The sequence below is a fragment of the Sander vitreus genome, chromosome 18 (genome assembly GCF_031162955.1).
Source record: "Sander vitreus isolate 19-12246 chromosome 18, sanVit1, whole genome shotgun sequence".
Lineage (NCBI taxonomy): Eukaryota > Metazoa > Chordata > Actinopteri > Perciformes > Percidae > Sander > Sander vitreus.
Genome location: NC_135872.1, coordinates 23,005,499 through 23,032,054, shown reverse-complemented (window position 1 = coordinate 23,032,054; position 26,556 = coordinate 23,005,499). Strand labels below are relative to the sequence as shown.

At 42.7% G+C, this 26,556-nt stretch overlaps 1 protein-coding gene across 1 annotated transcript in view; it reads left to right on the top strand.

Annotated features, from left to right (window-relative positions):
- Positions 1-26,556, top strand: part of emilin1a (elastin microfibril interfacer 1a) — a 48,775-nt gene that overhangs the window by 9,448 nt on the left and 12,771 nt on the right. The window contains exons 2-5 of the mRNA XM_078275321.1: positions 12,566-12,682; positions 18,358-18,554; positions 20,406-20,505; positions 21,657-21,765. Coding sequence (XP_078131447.1) covers positions 12,566-12,682; positions 18,358-18,554; positions 20,406-20,505; positions 21,657-21,765 — 523 coding nt within the window. The remainder of the gene's footprint in view (positions 1-12,565; positions 12,683-18,357; positions 18,555-20,405; positions 20,506-21,656; positions 21,766-26,556) is intronic.

The following is a 26,556-nucleotide window of genomic DNA, read 5'->3' as shown; positions in this document are numbered from 1 at the left end:
AATAGAGTCTGGTGAGTTTGGCGATAGCGATTCCGGGGCTGTGTCATGTTAAACAAAAAAGACCTTACTCTTAAAAGGTCAACCTCTGGGGGGGATCCCTTCTATAATGTTGCCAGACACTTAGAATAATAATCTGAGCCTGTCAGTGGCAAAAACAATCACTTTTACTGGAAGTAAATTGAAGGTGCTTGCTTAATACTGGACCAATTTCAAAAAGTGTTGTTCCCATCAGTCACTTAGAACAGGGGTCTTTAACGTCTTTTAGGCCATTGACCCCTTAGCTGAAAGAGTAGGGACCCCTTACCGCATATATTGTATACAATTGAGTTGCATATTAAATTGGGCAGAACGGATGAAAATAACTGGATATTATTTATGCATCATGTTTTAATGTTAAACATACACTACCGGTCAAAAGTTTGGAGTCACTTAGAAATTTCCATTCCACTCCATTATAGACAGAATACCAGCTGAAACCAGTTGCATTGTTTTTTTAACCAGGGCAGCAGTTTTCAGATTACATTATGTGCTTAAATAATTGCAATAGGGTGTTCCAATGTTTTCTCAGTTAGCCTTTTAAAATGATATCAGATTAGTAAACAGAATGTGCCTTTGGAACATTAGATGAATGATTGCTGATAATAGGCCATGTAGATATTGCATTAAAGATCAGCCACCCACTCAGATCAGCTGGTATTCTGTCTATAATGGAGTGGAATGGTAATTTCTAAGTGACCCCAAACTTTTGACCGGTAGTGTACATCGGAAGGCACAGTAAGCTTATTTTTAATATTTAAATCTTTTTTTTCACATATAGGCCAATTTATCTTTGCTATAAGTAATTTGCATTCATGTCAATGTATATTTTCAGATTTATTTTAATAACAAAAAAAAAAACTTTCAAAAGAAATAGAGTTCTTACATAATTCTGCGGCCCCCCTGCACTAACTCTGAGGACCCCCTGTAGAAGATCTCTACCTTAGACACAAAACCATGGGAGAATAGGGTCCAGGTTGTAAAGTATCAAAGTTATTCTTTAATATCAACAATGGATCATATGTGTAGGAGAAAGTGGTCGGACATTTAGAGAACTATCATGTCTCTGCTCCCCTGAGCATTGTAGCGTCCTGCAGCACATTGTTTCTGTTTTACGGGCCGCAAATGTACTGTTGTGGTTAGCTCCCAACACTCTCATCTGTGTTGTTTCAGATTGCATTAGCAGGAAAGCTCTAAAAGCCCCTGTACACTACCTGCCGAGCACCAAATATGAGACAGAGGAAGTTAGTGACCAGCTGGTGAACACAGTGGAGCATTTAGCAGATAAAGAGACCAATAATTTCCCTTTAGGAGTTAGTGGAGCACACAAACATAACGCCAAATGAATGATGATGTTGCTCCGTATCTGCCAGTTGTGTAAAATAGCATGTTTCCATATTATATGTTATGTTTACAGTTTATTTCCACTGCCCCTTGGTGGCCAAGAAATATATACAGTTATACCAGGTTTAAAGGTACACTGTGGAATTTTTAATAAACAGCAAGTAGGAATGTTTTTTTATGAGGCTCCCAGTTTTATTTGTATCACACGTATGAGCACGCATGAGCGCACGGAAACAACGTTCACAATACTACTAATATCAGAGACGGTTTAGAACCGAGACGCCCCAACTCGGAGTAACTTCCTGTATCTGGGTCACACGGGTTTCTCCACTGCCACGCCTCTTCAGGAGACTAGCGACAGGTCTGAGTGTATTGACCCAACGTGAACACAGATTATGAGTGATTCTTTAGCCCCATAGTCACCAAAGTAAATATTGGACCCATTTCTTACAAACCACATATCTCCAGAACATTCTGACACTAAAATGTCCATCTAAAATTTCAGATGGACACATCAGGAGAAAATGTACTTTGTTTCAGACCTGTTTCTGTCTCAGGACCAAACTCTCACGAGATCTGGCAAAACAGAGCAGCTAACGTCAGCTAACGTTGGTGAACACCCTAACAAAACTAATCTCCTTGATGCTAAATATGTCTTTTGGCTGTGTAAATATCCAACGTTAGCCAAAGAACATATTAATAAATTATGCAAATATAACTTTTCATATATCCACACGATGTTCATTACATTTTCAAAGGAGGCCACGCCCCTTTAGGAGACAGGAAGTGTGTACCGTTTCATACTGTAGTATAGAGTATCTTTGCTAATAGTTTAATGCTATTTCACTGATGACTCACTGACTGCACTTTAATTAAAGGTCCTATGACATGGTGCTTTTTGGATGCTTTTATATAGGCCTTAGTGGTCCCCTAATACTGTATCTGAAGTCTCTTTTATATAGGCCTTAGTGGTCCCCTAATACTGTATCTGAAGTCTCTTTTATATAGACCTTAGTGGTCCCCTAATACTGTATCTGAAGTCTCTTTTATATAGGCCTTAGTGGTCCCCTAATACTGTATCTGAAGTCTCTTTTATATAGGCCTTAGTGGTCCCCTAATACTGTATCTGAAGTCTCTTTTATATAGGCCTTAGTGGTCCCCTAATACTGTATCTGAAGTCTCTTTTATATAGGCCTCAGTGGTCCCCTAATACTGTATCTGAAGTCTCTTTTATATAGGCCTCAGTGGTCCCCTAATACTGTATCTGAAGTCTCTTTTATATAGGCCTTAGTGGTCCCCTAATACTGTATCTGAAGTCTCTTTTATATAGGCCTTAGTGGTCCCCTAATACTGTATCTGATGTCTCTTTTATATAGGCCTTAGTGGTCCCCTAATACTGTATCTGATGTCTCTTTTATATAGGCCTTAGTGGTCCCCTAATACTGTATCTGAAGTCTCTTTTATATAGGCCTTAGTGATCCCCTAATACTGTATCTGAAGTCTCTTTTATATAGGCCTTAGTGGTCCCCTAATACTGTATCTGAAGTCTCTTTTATATAGGCCTTAGTGGTCCCCTAATACTGTATCTGAAGTCTCTTTTATATAGGCCTTAGTGGTCCCCTAATACTGTATCTGAAGTCTCTTTTATATAGGCCTTAGTGGTCCCCTAATACTGTATCTGAAGTCTCTTTTATATAGGCCTTAGTGGTCCCCCTAATACTGTATCTGAAGTCTCTTTTATATAGGCCTTAGTGGTCCCCTAATACTGTATCTGAAGTCTCTTTTATATAGGCCTTAGTGGTCCCCTAATACTGTATCTGAAGTCTCTTTTATATAGACCTTAGTGGTCCCCTAATACTGTATCTGAAGTCTCTTTTATATAGGCCTTAGTGGTCCCCTAATACTGTATCTGAAGTCTCTTTTATATAGGCCTTAGTGGTCCCCCTAATACTGTATCTGAAGTCTCTTTTATATAGGCCTTAGTGGTCCCCTAATACTGTATCTGAAGTCTCTTTTATATAGGCCTTAGTGGTCCCCTAATACTGTATCTGAAGTCTCTTTTATATAGGCCTTAGTGGTCCCCTAATACTGTATCTGAAGTCTCTTTTATATAGGCCTTAGTGGTCCCCTAATACTGTATCTGAAGTCTCTTTTATATAGGCCTTAGTGGTCCCCTAATACTGTATCTGAAGTCTCTTTTATATAGACCTTAGTGGTCCCCCTAATACTGTATCTGAAGTCTCTTTTATATAGGCCTTAGTGGTCCCCTAATACTGTATCTGAAGTCTCTTTTATATAGGCCTTAGTGGTCCCCATAATACTGTATCTGAAGTCTCTTTTATATAGGCCTCAGTGGTCCCCTAATACTGTATCTGAAGTCTCTTTTATATAGGCCTTAGTGGTCCCCTAATACTGTATCTGAAGTCTCTTTTATATAGGCCTTAGTGGTCCCCTAATACTGTATCTGAAGTCTCTTTTATATAGACCTTAGTGGTCCCCTAATACTGTATCTGAAGTCTCTTTTATATAGGCCTTAGTGGTCCCCTAATACTGTATCTGATGTCTCTTTTATATAGGCCTTAGTGGTCCCCTAATACTGTATCTGATGTCTCTTTTATATAGGCCTTAGTGGTCCCCTAATACTGTATCTGAAGTCTCTTTTATATAGGCCTTAGTGATCCCCTAATACTGTATCTGATGTCTCTTTTATATAGGCCTTAGTGGTCACCTAATACTGTATCTGATGTCTCTTTCCCGAAATTCAGCCTTGGTGCAGAATTACAGCCACTAACCTTTCCCCTTATGACGTCATAAAGGGAAGATTCCAGATCGGCCCATCTGAGCTTTCATTTTCTCAAAGGCAGAGCAGGATACCCAGGGCTCGGTTTACACCTATCGCCATTTCTAGCAACTGGGGGACCATAGGCAGGCTGGGGGAACTCATATTAATGTTAAAAAAAACTCATAAAGTGCCTTCATGCCATGGGACCTTTAACCAGATGTGGATTTTCCAAACCAACCAGTTAGACCTCAATTTTGAAGTCTTTCCGCTTGAAACATTGTGTCAGACAAAACTTGAAATAAAACTTCTTTGGAGAGAGAAGGCATTACTGGTTGGTGGGTTTGCCAATCCATGTCGCATTAACTTTCCCTCCTCTGATAAAGAGTACCACACAACCAGTTCATTTACATCATACATTTTTCTAAGGGAAGCATGAGATGGTTAGGGGCCTAAACATTACCCCTAAAACTCAAAAGCCTGACACATTTGGTATCTTCGGAAACTTCGGAATCTCTACTAAAATTTGAAATAAGATTCTGTAGCTTTTAACAATGTTTTGGTTACACAGCCTGAGTCATTGAGGTTTGAACAACTTAAAAGTTTAAATCTAAAGAAAGCATTGTACTCTAGTTTTGCATTTCTATCTTTATCTGCCGTCCGGTAAACATCCTACAAATATATATTGTAGTTATATGTGCAGGAACTGGACTGTTTATGTGTACTGTTTTCCTGTGGTGCTGATATAGTGAAGGACACAAGGAGATTAGCTGCTGAATTGAAAAAAAAGTGCCATTGAAGGGAGACCAAACACACACACACACACACACACACACACACACACACACACACCAAAAATGCCATGTGAAGTTGTTTACAGTTTACAGTTGTTTATAAAGTATATGGTGTGGTAAAGTAGGAAAACAAGCAGGTTAGCCTCATTCTTTTCCATGTTTGTCTATGTGTGTGTCTGATGTCTTAGTGTCTGTGTGACTCTTTTGTGAGCGCATCATATGTGTTTGTCTGTTAAAGGAAGCGTGTGTGTGTGTGTGTGTGTGTGTGTGTGTGTGTGTGTGTGTGTGTGTGTGTGTGTGAGTGCGTGTGAGCGTGCATGTGTGGTTATTTATATGTAATTGTATTTTACACTCATGGAAAAGATGCCAAGTCTAGTTAGTGGACTTTCATCTGTGTGTGATTTCTCTGCAGCCATTTGGATTAATGGGACTTTGTAGGATTAATGCTTGGAATGCTTAACTTCACGCTGGTTAGAGAGAGAGAGAGAGAGAGAGAGAGAGAGAGAGAGAGAGAGAGGGAAAGGCCAATGGGTCTGGAGCTGAAATGTTGTCTTGAAGCTGTCACTCGCAACAGAAAACGTCCATGCATGCAGGCACACATGAACAAATTCACTGTACTCGTTTCTTGTGAAGGGCATACGCCTAAGCACAAGCACAAGCACACACACACACACACACACACACACACACACACTCCTTTAGTGCAACACTAACACTTCGTCATCCTGCTACAAACATAAAGGCTCCTCTTATGTGTTTGACTGGAGTGAGAAGGCCGTGATGGAGAAATGGAAAATGAACCATCAGGGAAGGTGCGTGTGGGTGTTTGGAAGCTGCAGACACGGACACGGAGTCGTGTGGGTGTGTGTCAGTGATGGAAGAAGTATTCATATTCTTTACTTAAGTAAAAGTACTAATACCACACTATAAAAATACTCTGTTAGAAGTAAAAGTTCTGCTTTGAAATGTTACTCAAGGGTTAGTATGTAAGTATCATCAGATAGTAAAAGTACTCGGTGCAGAAAAACCTTCACATTTTAGATACTTTTTAACAGTTGTGTCAATGTGTCAATGGACTTGTGGGCCCATAAATTGTTGGGTAGTTTAATTTATAACAAAACATCGTATTTGATCAATCAAAACTCTTAATATGTTAAGTAACCAAAGCTGTCAGATGAATGTAGTGGAGCTAAAAGTACAATATTTCTCTCGGAAATGTAGCGGAGAAAGAAAGAAAGAAGACTCAAGTAAAGTACAGGTACCTCAACATTTGTACTTAAGTACCGTACTTGAGTAAATGTAGTTACATTCCACCACTGGGTTGTATGTATGTACAGTATGTATGTATGTATGTGTGTGTGCGTGTGTCTGTCCACATCTGTGTCTGCTCAGTTGTGAAAAAAAAGACATGGTTAGGTTTATTTATATAAAACGCAGTGCCTGTTCTCCATCAGTGAAGACAGGGTGTGAACGCTGCCAACTTTATGCTTTATCTGCTGTCTGTGACCCTGGGAGTCAGTAAATCAGCATAATAGATTGGCAGAACTGGCCCACTGAATCACAGTGACAAAAACAACACAGTGGATCTGCAGGGGGCTCCCACTGTGTGGGGGGGGGGGAGGCTGAGCTGTTTTGATGGATCCCCGCTGTCTTATTTTACATGTTGTCTATCCCTTCTGTATCGCTCCAACTCCTGATGGAGATGTTAGATTCCCAGTTCTCAGAAACTTCCAGTCCAAGATACAGAGTACAGCATAGGCGTAGATATCCCCCCCCCCCCCTAATATTTCGATGAGGTTGATTTGTCCTTAGTTAAAGACAACCCCAAAAGAGGTAAAAACTAACTGTGCAGGTGGCTCAAAACATGTATATATATATATATATATACATATATATGTGTGTGTTTCCCAACTATTTCCGACCCCCCTGTAGTGGACCATACCATCTTAACCCTCCTGTGTTGTCCTCGGGTCAAATTTGACCCAATTTAAAAAAAAGTTTCTATATCAGAAATGTGGGTTTCTTTCAACCAAATTGTCAAAAAGAAATAACGTGGATGGTTCCGTGGAACACTCTTCACAAGTAAAATAAATGATCAGTTCACTACTTTCATTGAATTTGGGTGTTTTATTCCATTTCATAGCATTTGAAGGACAAAATTAACAAAAGAACGTTGAAAAAAGTGCCAAAAATGTCAGAAAAAGCTTCAAACACGTCGGGAAAAGTCACAAAACAATCGGGGAAAGTGACAAAAGCGTCGAAATTTTGACTCAGAACAACAAAATGTTGCATGGTCGACAACACAAGGGTTAACTTTGCTGCCCACGTCTCTTTTCTTTCTCTCTTTCTCTGTGAAATGCATCTGGGATGCAGGAAATGAAGTGTTTGATGCTCAAAATTGTCTGGGGGAGGACCCTCAGACCCCCCCGGTTATAGTGTGTCCCCCCCCCCAATGTTTAAACAAAACCTACGCCCTTGCAGTACAGTATAACAAACCGTGGATAACCCAACCAGCAAACCCTCGGCATGCCACACGGCATAATGCAATAAGATGAACTGCCCAGGGCTCTGGAAATACGTGAGGGGAGAGACAGCTGTGTCTGGAAGCACTGACGTCGGCTGATTTCAGATGTATGGTGGTGGAGTTTTTGCTCTGAGTCCCCAGGCGCTCCAAGCTCCGACAGAAACATTAAATGCAACGTAACAAACCACAGAATGAGCGAAGCAAAACGTGATACAATTCAACGCATTGCGAGAGGAGGCCGTGTGGATCACTGTGAAGAACCGCAGCTCTTTGGAAGGGGAATTACAGAGCTGTTTGGATGCATGAACGCTGCTTGATTTCAGCCAAACATCTTTCACTTATTCCTCCCCCCCCCCCCCAAATTAGATTTGATTTCAAATCAGCTCAAAGCAACACGATATACTGTGAATAAACATATTCAGCAAAACTGACAAAGTGAAAAGTTTCTGGACAAGCTATTTATTTGCAATCCATACTCTTGTACTCTTGTGTGTGTGTGTTTTTCTCATAAAGCTGTGACTCTCCAAGAATACATTCTGTCTTCCTTTGCAAAAAAAAAGCAACCATCACACATATAATCTCTAATAAAAAAAATGTCTTATATCAAATTAAAAGAAAAATGACGCATACTGACTTTTCAAGTTTGTTAAAGATCAAGCTGCAGCTACAATTCCTTCTTACACTTTGACTCTGGCTTTTTTTTATGTCAAAGGCTCAGTTCACCCAAATAATCAAAAATAAAACTTATTTTCATACTTACCTTTAGTGCACGTTTCAAACTCAAGGCCCCGTGGTTCCAAATCCGGCCCCTCCCATATTTTGATCCGGCCCGCATATCAATTTAGGTGGACTTTGGCCTGCCTAGTTGTGCACCGAACCAAAAACGTAAAAACTGATTTTCAAACTGGTAGTACGCTACACTCAAAGCAGATTTTGGATAACAAGTCAAAGTCAAGTCTCAAGTCTTGAATAACAAGTCAAAGTCAAGTCTCAAATCTTGAATAACAAGTCAAAGTCAAGTCGAGTCATTTATCAATGTAAGTCAAGCAAGTCTCAAGTCCTCAAATTGGCGTCTCGAGTCAGACCACCAGAGGAAAGGGAGAAAATGTGTTTTTAAATCTATACATATATAATGTAGCACAACCAACCCTTTGAATGTTCCCTGTGATCATTGAGAAAACCCTTAACAGTACAGTCTGACAGTTTATCAGTCCTGTTCACGTTTCCACGTACAGTAGTGAGAGGAACAGGAGGTCATTAGGTACGGGAGAGGGGGGGGGGCTAAACATGATTTAACTCTTTCTGTCATTCGGATGAGTTGTGGAATGAAGGGGAGGATCACGGTCTCAGGAGAACGGGGGAGAGGTGTAGTCACACAGAGGGCGAGATAGCGAAACAAGTAGAAATGGTGAGAAAGGAGGAGATAAGAAACAGAGACGGACGCAGGTAGAGAGGGGTGAATTAAAAGAGACGGAAAGAGTGAGAGCACTAATAAACCACACAGTTGTACGGTATAAAAGCAGTGATGAATGTACATTTGCTAAAGCACTGTACTTAAGTACAAATGTGATGTACTTGTACTTTACTTAAGTCTTTTCTTTTCATGCCACTTTCTACTTCTACTCCACTACATCACAGAGGGAAATATTGTACTTTTTTTTCTTTTACAGTCTTGTATAAAGTACTTGAAAGCAAGTATCTTACCAGAAAATGACTTGGTAGACTATTCTGAAAGTCACCTTTCAGAATATTACTTGAGTAAAAGTCTCAAAGTATCTGGTATTTACTGTACTTCAGTATCAAAAGTAATTGTATGATAGTACTTAACTATTAGAAGAATAAAGTAAGAGTAAAACTTTGATTGTGAACTTCATTGTGGCTTTCTTATAGTGAAGCATAACATTTCCACACCTTCTTAAACCTCAAATTCAAAGTCTGACATCGACAAAGAGAAAAACATACACAATTTTTTCATCAATGTACGAAAACATTTCTTGCAAGTAACGAGTAACGGAGGCGCTTAGGGGAAATGTATCGGAGTAAAAGTAAAAGATTCCAGGAATATAAATAACAAAGTAAAGTACAGATACGTGAACATTGAACTTTTTCTAAGTACAGTAACAAAGAATTTGTACTTTGTTACATTACAACACTGCTTTTTACTCCACTACATTAATCTGACAGCTTTAGTTACTAGTTACTTTACAAATAAGGATTTTTACACACAAAAAACATGTATTTTATAAAATACGATGTTTTATTAAAAAATTAAACTACCCAACAATATAACGGCCTACAAGTCCAGCTGAAATGATTAGATGATTAAACAGAACTGTTTTGATCGCTTCCACTTTCTAAAATTTGAGGATTTTTCTGCATTACTCTTACTGTTATTACTTTAAAGCTATAGTGCATAGTTTCTGTTGCCCCCATGAGGAATTCTAAGTAATGACAACATTACGTTGGACGTTGCGTCCACGTGACACAAGCCTTCCGTGATCGCGCACCACCCCCACCCCTTCTCCACGCAGTAGCTAGTAGCCAAGGAGGACACGGAGGATTAAAAAAACATTATGGACCCTTCAGAAGAGGTAATTATCTTCACTTTAGCATCTGCGCGGGAAGTTTTGTGGAGCTGATAGTCTAAATTAGCTTTGTAGTAACTCATTTGACAACGGCTTGAATGTAACGGACATCCATTAATATCAAAACGTTACGCACTAAAGCTTTAAGTTCATTTTCCTGAAGATACTGACACACTTACATACTAACCCTTTCAATGCAGGACTTTTACTTGTAACAGAGTATTTTTTTTACAGTGTGGTATTAGTACTTGAACTTAAGTAAAGGATCTGAATACTTCTTCCCGCGCTGTATTAAAGGATTGTGATTTGGCAGGGTTGTGTTCGGTGGAAGGATTTGAGTCAAGGAGAGGGGTAAAAAGGGTGGAGGAGAGGGGTGAGAAAGGGGACGTCCATGGACAGAGGGATTGAACGGGGTGGAACTGAGTCATGGTGTGGCTGTAACGTCTGTGAACCATTTGGGTTTGAGACTCGGCGTGGGGGTACGCCTCCATGAGCTTCTGGCTTCATCGTCCCCCGGGGGTTTAAGTCCAGGATCTTCTTGTTGTAGGGCGATGTTGATAACCACTGAGATAAGAGGGGAGAGAGGGTTGTGAGAACTGAGACGAACAGGAGAGAGAGGCTTTGACACACATATATAGGCCATAAAAAGTAAGTAAATAAGTAAAGTTTATTGATATAGCACTTATCACAGACACAAACTCAACAAGAGACAAAGTAACAAAGTGCTTCACAGGACAAATAATACATTAAAACTAATGGATACCCAATAACTATCACAGGAAATCACAAAGGCAAGGAACATCAAAATAAATAGTTATACGATCAACAATGTGGCTAATCGAACGCCTGACTATAGTTCCTCTTGAAAAATAAAACAGTGAGTGGAAGAAAGAGATCCACGTAGACAGGGAGCCTAAAAAGGAAAGAAAAATGAGTTACACAGAGGGAGACATGTAGTGCAATAGAGACAGAAAGAAAGACAGAAAGAGATATAGAAAAACAGACTGACAGAAATGAAGACAGAAAGAAAGAAAGAAAGACAGACAGGAGGAGACATAGAAAGACAGACTGACAGAGAGGAAGACAGACAGAGTGAGCAAAGCTGTTGATTGACTTTCCAGCATGAAGGAACTCCTTGTACGCTCCAACTTTTATCTGTAAAGCCTTCATAGCCCTGCTCTGATCAATCTGAGAGTGACACTAATAGGCCATAATAACCACCTGGGAAAGAGCAGTGGATGGGGATTGTGGGTAATATGAAAATGATGATAGAAAGCGAACTGTGGGTCTAGGTATGTTTAAAGACATTGTTTATGAGGACATTTTTGGTAATGTGGAATCATTTTGGACAGCCTTCACTTCACAGGGACTATTTAAAGTTAGTATTTGAGGAAGGATTAAGAATAGGATTACGTTTAAATATGAATTAAGATCTATGATCAATATGTTTTTATTAACAATGGATCAAATGTAATGTGAAAAGTTGCTCGTAGTGACGAATCCAGCGCTATTTCAGGCGCAGCAGGCAGCTGGTATTCCATAAAAAGAAAACATTGTACGCTTGGGGACCGACATTTGCAGACAAGTTAGTGATTAGCTGGTGGACATAGTGGAACCTTTGGCAGCTGTGAACTAGATAATTTCTCTCGGGAGTTGGAGGAGAGTGAAAAAGTACTCAAATGGGGAGTGAATATTCCACTTACATTCGCCAAGAGGTCGGAAACAAGACTCCATATAAATGCTAATGTTGCTCCGTGTCTGCTGGATGTGTGAAAACGTTTTTTGCTAACACGTTCACTATATTAACGTATATGGCCACAAAATCAATTCAAATCTGAATTGGAGTAAGAGTTAAACCTTCTGCATGAAAGCAGTGTCCAATCATAAGTTATATACAGTATATTACCTTTAATACAAAGGAATCAATGTATTGTTTTAAGTAGCTCTACGCAGCCACTTTTAGCTCCATGTTGGTTTTCCAGCTGTGTGGAATGAATATAACCAATGATAGTTATTTCACATGTCTATGCAGTGTGTGTGTGTGTGTGTGTGTGTGTGTGTGTGTGTGTGTGTGTGTGTGTGTGTGTGTGTGTGTCTTTGTGTGGGTTGGTTGGTGTAGAGATGGGAAGCCATACAATGGTAGCCATTGTTAAAATCACGCAGTTATCCCAAACTGATCTGACATTTGCACCAGCGGACAATTTCTCTCGGATGTTGTACAGAATAATAATCGAAGTCCGGGGTTTGAGATACTGATCTGGAAACTCACAGTGGAGCCTTAGAGGCAAACAAGTGACCTGCTTTTTGATTATAATTTTTTTTTTAATCAAATCTGTCATCTTTTTGCCTGGAAACAAAGGGCAGCAGAGTGTATACTGAGAGTGTGTAAGAGTTCTGCTATGTTTGTGTCAACGCCTGACTCTAAACTTACAGTAAACCGCCAGTCATCACACAGTCATTCATTTGTCATTCGCTTTGGCTGCTTGTGTGTGTGCTTTCATAGGAACTGGTGTGCTTACGTGGTGACACGCACTGTTAGCTGTGTGATGGAGGATGGGGTGGAGACGTACATCAAACCAGACTACCAACGCTGTACCTGGGGCCAATGTCCTCGAGTTGCGTAAGTATCTATGCCCTCTCTTCTATTTCATATCTTCTCTGATTCTTCTTCCCTGTTGCTGGAATCTTAAGCCCTATTCACACGGGATTAGTCTTACCTGGTGGCCTCTAGTCATTTGTTATATTTACGGAAGTTGTCTGTGATCTTAATCTCGTGCGAATCGGCCAAGTCTGTAATTTATCAAGTAGAAATTCCCCCGCAAATGACCTACCATACCTACCGAACACCGAGGTTCTGTGATATTAGTCCTGTGCGAACCCACATGTCTGTGATTTGGCAGGTTCGTATATAATTTTTGCAAGGTTTTTGTTTCCTGTGCACCTTTTTATCCCTCTCGCGAGGATGGGATCGCGGGGGGCTTCATGGCCAACCTAGTCTGGACCACTGCCCGACCAAAGACCCTCCATGGCTTTATCTGAGGGCTGTCGCCGCGGCGGGGATAGGGTATGCGCCCTTTTATAACCTCTACTGGCAGGCTTCGCTTATCTCGTGCGAATGTTCTTCACCAAACTCAGATGTGGGGGAGTTATTTCTAAATCCCACGAGGTCCCCAGATGATACTAATCCCATGCAAATACGGCCTAATTTGTATTCAATCTTGCTCCTCCAACTTTCTGCCCTCTGTTCCACAGAAGTTTGTATCCTCTGTCCAGCCATCTTCTTCCCCCTGTTTCCTGTCTATGGATAACAAATTCACTCCGCTTTTTTCATTTTCTCATGAGAGTCTGATCAGAAAAAGGTGTCTGGTTGTGACTGGACTTGTGTGTAGCCAGAACAAACACTACTACGGACATAGCTACAGCTCAGTATTGGTCTGGTTATTCTCAATAAAGGGGTAGTGGTTTCAATCTCACACACATTACTATGGTGGACCTTCAGTATAGAGACAGAGCACATTTAAGTCCCATCCAAACCTGCTAGCAAACAACAGAAAAATGCCTAAAAGCTGCTGTGTGGTGGGATGTACTACCTATAATAAACAATAAACAAACAAAACACGGTAAAGAACCCATTACTATATTTTTATAAGCTGCCGAACCGAGTGAGGAATCAGCAGGGAGAATGGGAAGACTGTGGAATTCTGACACCAAGCTAACGTTATGCCCAACGTTGTGCAGCAAGCATTTTGTTACCAAGTCAAATATCCAAAGGTCAGTGTTAGATTGACTTTATATCTGTAAGTTAAGTTTTGTACACAGTATGCAGCTTGTATCATAGAGGAATGTGGATAAATCCGAAAGCTAGGCAGTTTTATGTTTGCAAATGCCTTGCATCGGCAACAGCTAACCTGTCCTCTCTGGAGACTGTCCTCTCCCCAAACATGCTCCCATAGGTCCTTTGTTCAAAAAGCAATTACGACTCATCTTTGTGTTTTTTAGTGGCGGCGCCCTCTAGTAGCGGTAGTAATTATGACAGGAGCAAAGCAGAAAGTAATGTGACAAAGTAGAGGAGCGCCAAGTTCTTCAGAACTAGGCAGGTTGGGTGGTGGATGGGTCAAACAAACACATGACTGTAACCAAGGAGAGCGGGGATTGAGTCACGTAAGTAACACCTGATTTTAACCCAAACAACATTCTTTTGCTAAACTTAACTAAGTCATTTTGTTGCTTAAGGCTAACCAAACTGTCACTGTTTTACAATCTTATAGACACGTTTAAAACTGCGGCTTTTATGTTTAAAACCACGAGAGACGTTCTCTGGTTTAGATGTGAGGACATACTGTAAAACGCTGAAATTTTTGTCCTTTCGTCAAAAATGAAAATGAACTTTTTTGTTTGTCCACCCCTCCGACCAACGTTATTATCGCTTTTTTAAAGGAACACGCCGACTTATTTGGACTTTAGCTTATTCACCGTAACCCCCAGAGTTAGACAAGTCGATACATACCCTTCTCATCTCCATGCGTGTTGTAACTCGCCCCCACTGCTAGCCTGGTTAGCACAGATCCTGAAGGTAACTGGTTCCAACTAGCCTACTGCTAGGCTGCACCAATAAGTGACAAAATAACGCCAACATATTCCTATTTACATGTTGTAATTTGTATAGTCACAGCGTGTACAAATAACAAGGTATGGTATATGAGACACAGCCGTCTTCTAACCGTATACAAACCGGGAACTATATTCTCAGAAAGGCGAAGCACTGCTACTTCTGCTACTTGGGCAGAGTGATTTGCTAGCAGCACCTGAAGCCCTGTGGTGAGCTTAATACATCCATGGTGGTGAGGAGCAGAGTTCGCCTGGAGTTCACTCAGAGTTGGGGTAATAGAGTCAACAATTACTAGATAGTAAAAGCATAGTGACCTTGTTATTTGTACACCCTGTGACTATACAAATCATAACATGTAAACAGGAACATGTTGGCGTAATTTTGTCACTTATTGGGAGCAGTAGACTAGTTGGAACCGGTTACCTCCAGGATCTGTGGTAGGCTAAGCTAGCGCTGGGGGCGTCAGACAGAGTTACAACACGCACGGAGATGAGAAGGGTATGGACTTATCTAACTCTGGGGGATACGGTGAATAAGCTAAAGTCCCAATAAGTTGGCGTGTTCCTTTAAAAAGTTTTGGACTCTTTTAAAAAAAAAAACATTTTATACATTCATGGTCAATAAACCTAATGTATATGACATTATATTTTATTTTTGAGTTTTAAAAAAAAGCAGAAATTATGAATTACTTTGACTAATAGTTAAGCTCAGAGGATGTTGAGTGGATCCCAGACTGCTATATGTCAAAGTTTAGTCAGGATGATGTTTTGAAACCAATTATTTTTTGAAATGCTATAAAATTGAAGAAAACACCCAGAATTCAAAATTCAGTGAAAGTAATCATTTATTTTATTATTTTACCTGCTAAGATCGTTGAATGGGTTCCATACAACGTACATCCATGCATCCATGTTATTTTGGGGCAATTTGCTTAAAAGAAACCCATATTTCTAAAATAAAAAAACTTAGAAAACGGGTTAAATCTGATGTTTTTAGCTAGCTACAGGCACGTTGTTAGTCGTTAGCTGTTGCATATTGTGGCGCTGTTTGTTTTCACCTTTGTTGGGCATGGTTTTCATATGCGCTCTGTCTCTATGCCTGGTGCAGACCTGGGAATATCCAATGTTACAAGTATTGGAGCAGATTTACTATAGATATGATCGATTGAATAATTTCCCGAATGTGGTTGTTGTGTATGCGAGGCAAAATTAATTATGAGCTCCTGATGTTTTTCCCTCTTTTGAAGTTTTCGCCATGTTGTCTGACCCTGGCCAGGCTGCCTGATCCCCATGCCTGCCAGGGGCCTTGGCCTAAACCTGGGCTATGCTAAGAATGAAGTCAGCAGGGGTTCCAGGCACCACAGTCTAGTCTCCTACCCTGTAAAAACAATCTCTTCTTCTTACTCTGTCTTTCTTTCTTTTTTTTTATGGCTCTCCTACTTTCGTACTCTTTCTCCAGCTCAACCAACTCCTCCTCTTGCCACTTCTCCAGGCCCTAGTTTTTGTTTTTTCATCAGAGAGTATGTGGATCCCTTTTTCTCACGCTCTCAGAGCGGAGAGCTGGAAGATGAAGTCTTTAATATGGCACAGAAAAGCCTCTGCTGTACCTACAGTGATGTTTGTGGGTTGGCATAAAGAAGAGAGCAACCTGCTAAACGTTCCCAGTCAGGGCTTGTTAATTTTCCTGTGACGCTGCCATAACTCTGTAGTGAGACATCCGGCCAATTCTGGTCTATTTATTGCACTGTTACTGTAACAGGGAGTCTCTTCAGTCACAGAGCTAAATGACACAAATAATGATAAAACTACAAAGGAGCTATCCAAATAAAACATCCATATATATTTTTTCAGATGAATCATCTTTGAGGATAAAAAAGATTTAGTGCTGGATGGGGTTGATTTCTTTTGGAAAATGGTACAGAAATAACATTCTAAAGTTTACAAAGCACTCTTAATCCCATCCATCATCAATCAATGACTTGGAGCTATTTCCCAGACATCCAATTACTCAGTGCACATTAATATCAACAGTGTACAGCGTTGGTATTCAATACGGGTTTAGGGGCCGCTATGGGTCCTTGACTTAGTCATCAGGATCTCACTACACATTTTAAGTCTCAATGTCATGGTCTGGCACAAGTCTGCTTAGTTTAAGTCCTAAACTAGTCACTAAACATGCTAACCATAGACTGTAAAAAAAAAAAGAAGATAGACGACACACTTCCACTTTCTCCCACTGTATAAAAGTGAAGCCAAAATATCCCGGATACAGGCGCCGCCATCTTGTACTTTCGGAGCCAGAGTCATGACGTTTTAACCCGTTTTTATAGCATCAAATAACTAATAAAAACCAACCTTATCAGAAAAGTTAACACTTTTACAAACATCAGCCTGATCAGAACTACCTAAAATGACAGACACTATCTTTGGGAAAAATGTATTTGACGTGTACATTGATTTTTTAAGGCTTGGTGCATGTCCAAATTGCTAACAGAGGGGGCGGGGTTTATGACTTATACTGCAGCCAGCCACCAGGGGGGTGACCCAGATGTTTTGGCTTCACTTACACAGTCTATGCATCTACCCAAGGGGGTAAGCCTCTCCTCGGACCGCGAACCTCCTATGGCGCCATTTTGATGCTAATAAGCCATCACCTCCCGTTAGCATTCCATTGACTGCCTTTCATTTTGGCGCCACTTTGACGGCGAATAACTTTACATTTAAAGACTCTATTTGTCCATTGTTTATTTCTAAAGAAACACGACAATGTATAAAAGGCCCCATTACCTTGTATCTCACGTTATGGCTCCTTAGTAGATGTTTTTGTAAAAATAGGCTAAAGATTGTGCCATAACCACGCGACTTACTGTCGCATAGTAGAGGAAGTACCGTATAGTACAGGAGTAGCTTGCAGACAGTTTTGTCTCACATTAGTTGTTTAAGTGTAATTACTAATGTTAACTAGCATTTTAGTTAGCAATAATTAGCCTGTGCCTATATTATCTCCTTACATATACCTCTCCGTCTCTGCAATATTCGGAATGATTGAGATTTCTCTTGGCACAGCTACCAGAAGACTTACAACTTTCAGACACGTTCCTCACAGCACATTTACGTCGTCTCTCTCAGTTGGAGGCTGCGCAGTAACGCTCAACCATGCTCAAAGTGCTTCTAATAGCCTTCACTGGTCTCCGTCCAGAGCAACGGGATCTGTTGGTCCATTCTTATATACTGTCTATGCATCTACCCCTGATGCTAACAATGATAATGCTAACATGCTGATGTTAAGGTGGTTTAATGTCTACCATGTTCACGATCTTAGCTAAGCATGCTAGCATGTTAACGTTAGCTATGTCAGGTATGTTGTGCAGGAATGTGGTCATAAACCATAAACTTGTATTCCATTTTTGACTTGACGAAAAGTTAGTGGATCACTACATTCAGTAGGATTCATCCTGTTAGGACCATATACATGTCTGTACAAAATTTCATCACAATCCATTTAATAGCTAGAGATATTTCAATCTGGAGTGGACTGGTAACCATCAGACCAACATCGCCATTGGAAGAGCCATGGCTAAAAAATGAAGTCATAAGTCCATGTTATAAGTGTTAAGTCTTTGTCAGATCGGAACAAATAAAAGTCCAGATGAGATTTTATATCTGAAATTTCCATTTCATCCTCAGCTACCGGACATTCAGGAGGCCACGGTATAAGGTAGCTTACAAGATGGTGACAGAAATGGAGTGGAAATGTTGCCATGGTTACTCTGGGGAAGACTGCCAGGATGGGCCAAAGGGAACCACCAACACCCAGGTCAATGGAGGACAACCCAGCGTCACGCAGACGGGCCACAACCCAGGCGGCAGACAGGGAGGAGAAGGTAGAGACCGTAGAGAAGGCTCCATGAAATCCAAATGGCAGCTACTTCAAATATGGTTTCATGTTATCAGGATGCATGCATTCATTTTGTGAAATAGTATCAAAACGTAACATGTATGTATGTTGTCAGTCTCAAGTATCAAACAGTCAATCAACCAATCAATTAATCAATCAATCAATATTTAAAGCAAACTGACAACTTTAAATAGATCTGGGAACAACTACAGCTGGAAAACTCTTGAATCCAATCTGACTTTCACTTAAAGCCCCTAAAAACTTTGTTTTAATCTAAAGTATTCCTCTACAAGATTAAATATTCATGACTATATTTAAATATTCATGACTATATAAGCAACAATCAAAGTTAAACTTTGGGGGGGCATTAGTCATTACTCATTTTGGTTTCACTATGACTGTATGTGGGTGGTGCATAGACTGTATATAAAGAATGGATGACCACTGCCATCTTGTAATTTCGGAGCCAGAGTCTACACATGATTGTATAGTCACACATGATACACATATGATCTGGCTGTGGAGCCGCGGACTCAAAGCTCCGCCCATACACCCACCTTACCAAATGCGAGTCGATCACAGCTGTCAATCATGACGTTTAACACCGTTTTTATAGCATCAAAAATACTAATAAAAATCTAACTTATTAGAAAAATGCCACTATCATCGGGCCGGGCCTTGATCAAGCATTCGTGTTTTTTTAATCACTACTTTATTAGCCTAATTGGGTGGGGAGAAGTGTCCTGCACTGACTTGAGTGTGAGGTAAACTGTGCTAAATCGTGTCTCCTCCATCTGTAGCACTGTCTTCAATAATTGCGCAACCAGGCCAGATTGTTTCAGATATCTTACGAGTCCTTTAGCAGCAGATGTGGTCTCTCCTATATCCGGCGCGTTGTCGGCCAGTGCGTAGGACAGTATTAATTAGGTGATCGAGACAAGAAAGTCTCCTATATGCTTCCAGGGCTTTGATTATGTTGCTGCCTTGATCTGTTACCCACACTATTTGGCTGAGGGAGCTAGGGTCGAGTTTTGTTTTTACGTTTCTTCATTCGGATCCATTTGCGATCCATTCCAGTCTGAATAAACAAACAGCGCAGTTTACATGCTTTGTCTTTGTTGCATTATTCATTAAGATAATTTTAAACAGATTTTTGTAGTTCAAACAACTCGGAATTGTAATCGAGAACGTCAGTTATAACGGCCCACGTAGGCTATTAAAAAATTGTCGGGTTTAAATTGGGCTCGTGCTCATAATAACAGTTAATGTGTTGGGCCGGGCTGGGCTCGGACACAACGTGTATGGGCTCGGGTAGGGTCGGGCTTGATTTTTTTGGGCCCGATCTAAGCTTTACAGTACGGCTATGCTTACAAAATGATGTCGTCCGGTGACTTTCGCGCGCAGAAACTCAAGTGAATATAATTACCTCTTCTGAAGAGTCCATCATGTTTTTTTAATCCTCCGTGTCCTCCTTGGTTACAAGCAACTGCGTTGATTAGGGGTGGGGATGGTGCGCATTCACGGAATTCTTGTGTCATGTGGAGGCAATGACAGTGTTGTTGTCATTACTTAGAATTCCTCATGGGGCGACAGAAACTACGCACTATAGCTTTAAAGTTTGTCGGAAAATGTCATGTTCATGCAGGACATAATCGCTTCTTATAGAAAGCTGATTGAGAGAAAGGCTTTTCAGCAATTTTAACAGCTCTTTCAATACTGTAAATATTAAAGGTTCCATTCTTTGTTGAGTTTGTATTTTGCAAGCAGTAAATTTAAAATCTTAAGAGTTAAACTCCACATTTCCTCTCTCATATTGGCTGTTGTTCTTTGTCTCCAGGTGACTCTGAGAAGATCAGACAGCTGGAGGAAACCATCCGTGGTCTTAGCAAAGACCTGCATAACATGCAGACCACCATCCACAGCATGAACCAGAGGCTGTACGTGAATCTTGTTTTCAGAACATCATGTTTTATTTCATCCAAAATCCTGTTTACAATCAAGAAACTCAGATTTGCTAGTTTTGCTGTACTGATATCACCCAGTACACTGTGGAATGAGTAGCACACTGTGTATCAGTTCATGTTTATTGCAGTTTATTTCAGCAGCTTGGTTTAAATAGAGGATATATTTGTTTATTAGCATATATGCAGTGATGTGGGTAGGGTAGTAAGATATAAATAGTTAATCCTCATTCAGAACGTAATGGGATGCTGCATAAATACACAGAATGTGTCCTTTGACTTAAACTGTGCACAGGCAGAATCAAGTAAATTTAGACTAAACCCATCCTCTCCCAAGCTGTTCTCATGAACCATTTGTACATATAGCTACGAAAAGTAAAACAGTGGAATGTATGTATGTATTCCATGTATTTACGTATGCACCACGATAACTGCTGCTGTATAAGACCACTCTGGTCCACATAGGGAGGAGGTCGGGGTGGATGGATGGGTCATAAAACACAGCGCTTTCAAGCTGGGGCAGCGGAGTTTGCACCCCGGGGAAAACACAAGACTCTCAGCCAGAAAACACATTTGTTCATGTCCTGGGTGTTTTTTTAATCCAAGCAACAATCTCTTTTTTATTCTTAACTTGTTTTGGTACCGCTCATCTGTCATCTCAACTGCTACGGCCCCTAAAAAGCTAAATGTAACTGTAAAAACGGCTAAACGTGTGGCGCCTGGATAGCCCACCTGGTTGAGCGTGTGCCCCATGTACGAAGGCTCAGTCCTTACCGCAGCGGCCGCGGGTTTGGCCCTTTGCTCCATGCCGTTCCCTCTCTCTCTCCCGTTTCACGTCTCAATTTGTCCTGTCTAATAAAATAATCTTAAAAATGCTAAACTTAACTGTCATGTGACCGTTCGTTACGTGACCAGCTCGGCCGCCTAATTTTGTACGACATCATACAAACCCGTTCATGACAATGCGTTGCCTCTCCACACACCACTTTCCTGTGTACATGATACATTTTCTATTTGGTAATCTATTTCTTGCTCCACTTTGATGTCATATACTATTTAACATATACATCTTTTTATGATAAATGTGAGCCAAAACCTTAGGAAATCTCAACTATTCTCCTGTATAGGCCTGGTCTGAATGGGGCTGTTGTCCCTGCTGATTCAGCTCAGCCACACATGAAGGAAACCATCAACAGCATCCAAACCAAGCTGGACCATCTCTACAACAGAACACAGGTAAACCAAATCTGTTAGGGTTGGAAGTCATTCCGGGGGCGCTAGTGAGCAGTGCCTGGAGTAGACGTTCTTCCAGAGGCTCCTCCGTGTCAATCTTTATATTAACATTTGTATAGTCTCACATCTCATTTCACCTGCCTCGGGAACTTCCCTGACACAGTGGGCTCTGGGTACTTGACTTTTCACGACGACATGCCTAATATTAAAGGGTTACTAATGTTTTTTTCAACCTGGGCCCTATTTTCCCATGTTTTTGTGTCTAAGTGACTGATGGGAACAACAGTCTTTGACATTGGTTCAGTATTAAGCGAGATCGCTGAGGTCGGCAGCGGCGAAACAAGCTACAATGTAAGTTTATAGGGCAATTGTCCAGCTTGTATGTACGTGCTCGTTTTTTCATTTTAGCATCGAGACATATACTTCATTCAGAGTTGACAAAAACAAAATAAAACTATGAAAAGACATTTAGGGTCGTCTTTCCATTTTTCCAACAATCACAAATCTAGTTTTGGTGGAAACAAACACATAGTTTATTGAATTACATGTGAAAATATGTTGGCTCTATTCACGCTAAAGTATTGTTTTTTCAAATGGAGTCTGGTGGGTTTAGTGCTAGCAACCTCAGAGCTATCCATCCATCCATCCATCCATCTTCATCCGCTTATCCGGGGTCGGGTCGCGGGGGTAGCAGCTCCAGCAGGGGACCCCAAACTTCCCTTTCCCGGGCCACATTAACCAGCTCCGACTGGGGGATCCCGAGGCGTTCCCAGGCCAGGTTAGAGATATAATCCCTCCACCTAGTCCTGGGTCTCCCCCGAGGCCTCCTCCCAGCTGGACGTGCCTGGAACACCTCCCTAGGGAGGCGCCCAGGGGGCATCCTTACCAGATGCCCGAACCACCTCAACTGGCTCCTTTCGACGCAAAGGAGCAGCTGCTCTACTCCGAGCTCCTCACGGATAACTGAGCTTCTCACCCTATCTCTAAGGGAGACGCCAGCTACCCTCCTGAGGAAACCCATTTCGGCCGCTTGTACCCTGGATCTTGTTCTTTCGGTCATGACCCAGCCTTCATGACCATAGGTGAGGGTAGGAACAAAAACTGACCGGGTAGATTGAGAGCTTTGCCTTCTGGCTCAGCTCTCTTTTCGTCACAACGGTGCGATAAATTGAATGTAATACCGCACCTGCTGTGCCGATTCTCCGACCAATCTCCCGCTCCATTGTCCCCTCACTCGCGAACAAGACCCCAAGGTACTTGAACTCCTTCACTTGGGGGTAAGGACTCATTCCCTACCTGGAGAAGGCACTCCATCGGTTTCCTGCTGAGAACCATGGCCTCCGATTTAGAGGTGCTGATCCTCATCCCAGCCGCTTCACACTCGGCTGCGAACCGATCCAGTGAGTGCTGAAGGTCACAGGCCGATGATGCCATCAGGACCACATCATCTGCAAAAAGCAGCGATGAGATCCCCAGCCCACCGAACTGCAACCCCTCTCCACCCCGACTACGCTCGATATCCTGTCCATAAATACTACAAACAGGATTGGTGACAAAGCGCAGCTCCTGGCGGAGGCCAACTCTCACCTGAAACGAGTCCGACTTACTGCCGAGAACCCGGACACAGCTCTCGCTTTGGTCGTACAGAGATTGATGGCCCTGAGAAGGGACCCCTCACCCTGTACTCCCGCAGCACCTCCCACAGTATCTCCCGGGCACCCGGTCATACGCCTTCTCCAGATCCACAAAACACATGTAGACTGGTTGGGCATACTCCCAGGCTCCCTCCAGGATCCTTGCGAGAGTAAAGATCTGGTCCGTTGTTCCACGACCAGGACGGAATCTGCATTGTTCCTCTTCAACCTGAGATTCGACTCATCGACCGAACCCCTCCTTTCCAGCACCTTGGAGTAGACTTTACCGGGAGGCTGAGAAGTGTGATACCCCTGTAATTGGCACACACCCTCTGGTCCCCCTTTTTAAAAAGGGGAACCACCACCCCGGTCTGCCACTCCTTAGGCACCGTCCCAGACTTCCACGCAATGTTGAAGAGGCGTGTCAACCAAGACAACCCCTCCACACCCAGAGCTTTAAGCATTTCTGGACGGATCTCATCAATTCCTGGGGCTTTGCCACTGTGGAGTTGTTTAACTACCTCAGCAACCTCCACCAGGGAAATTGATGCCAATCCCCCCCTCATCCTCCAGCTCTGCCTCTACCATAGAGGGCGATTAGTCGGATTTAGGAGTTCCTCAAAGTGCTCCTTCCACCGCCTCTATTACCTCCTCAGTTGAGGTCAACAGCGTCCCCATCCTTACTGTACACAGCTTGGATGGTTCCCCGCTTCCCAATCCTGAGGTGGCGAACGGTTTTCCAGATGCCGACCGAAAGTCCTTCTCCATGTCTTCTCCGAACTTCTCCCACACACGCTGCTTTGCCTCTTTCACGGCAGAGGCTGCAGCCCTTCGGGCCCTTCGGTACCTTGCAACTGCCTCCGGAGTCGTCTGGGATAACATATCCCGGAAAGACTCCTTCTTCAGTCGGACGGCTTCCCTGACCACCGGTGTCCACCACGGTGTTCGTGGGTTACCGCCCCTTGAGGCACCTAAGACCCTAAGACCACAGCTCCTCACCGCAGCTTCAGCAATGGAAACTTTGAACATCGTCCACTCAGGTTCAATGCCCCCAGCCTCCACAGGGATGCACGAAAAGCTCCGCCGGAGGTGTGAGTTGAAGTCGGACAGGGGCCTCCTTCAGACGTTCCCAATTTACCCGCACTACCCGTTTGGGCTTACCAGGTCTGTCCAGAGTCTTCCCCCACCCCCTGACCCAACTCACCACCAGATGGTGATCGGTTGACAGCTCCGCCCCTCTCTTCACCCGAGTGTCCAAAACATATGGCCTCAGATCAGATGAAACGATTATAAAATCGATCATTGACCTTTGGCCTAGGGTGCTCTGGTACCAAGTACACTTATGAGCATCCCTATAGTTCGAACATGGTGTTCAGTTATAGACAATCCATGACTAGCACAGAAGTCCAACAACAAACAACCACTCTGGTTTAGATCAGGAGGCCGTTCCTCCCAATCACGCCTCCATGTGTCTCCATCATTACCCACGTGCGCGTTGAAGTCCCCCCAGCAGAACTATGGAGTCTCCCCGACTGGAGCCCCATGCAGGACTCCACTCAAGGTCTCCAAGAAGGTCGAATACTCTGAACTCTTGTTTGGTGCATATGCACAAACAACAGTCAGAGTTTTCCCCCACAACCCGCAGGCGTAGGGAGGCGACCCTCTCGTCCCACCGGGTTAAACTCCAACGTAGCGGGCGCTCAGCCGGGGGCTTGTGAGTATCCCCACACCCGCCCGGCGCCTCACACCCTGGGCAACTCCGGAGAAGAAAAGAGTCCAACCCCCTATCCAGGAGTATGGTTCCAGAACCAAGACTGTGCGTAGAGGTAAGCCCCACCAGATCTAACCGGTAGCGCTCCACCTCCCGCACAAGTTCCGGCTCCTTTCCCCCACAGAGAGGTGACATTCCACGTCCCCCAGAGCCAGCCTCTGCTGCCCGGGTCTGGTCCGTCGAGGCCCCTGACCTTCACTGCCACCCATGTGGCAGCGCACCCGACTCCCAGCGGTTCCTCCCACAGGTGGTGGGCCCATGGGATGGAGGGATGTCCGCCACGTAGCTTTTTTCGGGCTGTGCCCGACCGGGCTCCGTGGCAAACCCGGCCACCAGACGCTCGCTGACGAGCCCTCCATCTGGGCCTGGCTCCAGACGGGGGCCCCGGGCTTCCTCCGGGCAGGGTCACTTCATCCCTTCCTCGATTTTTCATAGGATTTTTGAACCATTCTTTGTCTGGCCCCTCACCTGAGACCACTTTGCCTTGGGAGACCCTACCAGGAGCACAAAGCTCCAGACAACACAGCCCTCAGGTTCATAGGGACACACAAACCTCTCCACCACGATAAGGTGATGGTTCCCGGAGAAGTGATGGTTCCCGGAGAAGTGATGGTTCCCGGAGAAGAACCTCAGAGCTGTTTCTGGTTAAACAGAAAGGTCTTTAAAAGGTCTGTCTCTATAGGGATCCTTTCCATCATGTTGTAAGACACTTAGAATATTAATCTGAGCCTGTCAGTGGCAAATAAAGCAGTTTTAGTGGACCAAATTGACGATGCACATTTGCCCCATAGGGTTACATTGCAGCCCGGTCTGTGGCTGCCAGTTACAGTGTTCACGCTTAATACTGGACCGATTTCAAACATTGTTGTTCATATCAGTCGGTTAGACACTTAAACATAGGAAAATAGGGCCCAGGTTGAAAAACAAAAAAACAGTAGTTACCCTTTAAGAAGCCTAAAGACACAGAGTCCAATGACCAGCCTTAGCTAATGCTAATGCTAGTAACTCTAGCGGTGGCTCTCTCAGTTGAGCTCGTGTTTAAACTACAAGTTGTGACAACGCTGATGATTTGCCACTGACGCCGAGCCAGGCCTTAAAGCAAATTGAACATAGCGGCCAAACGGTAGAATTGCAACGTCGTGTGATCTGCCCCCCAAAAATATGCATGGTAAAAGAAACGTCTGTAAATCATCTTTTGGAGCGTCACAACCCCCAGGAAACTAGTTGTTTCTCTATCAGAATTTGATCCATTCAGAAAGTCTAGAGGAGCTGCACAATTAAATCATTTCATACCCATTCAAGTTAGCGGCGCGCTAAATCAGAAGTAGCCGACTCATATCGCTATTTTTACATATGTGCTTAAGCTACACATTTTACTGTAATGCACAT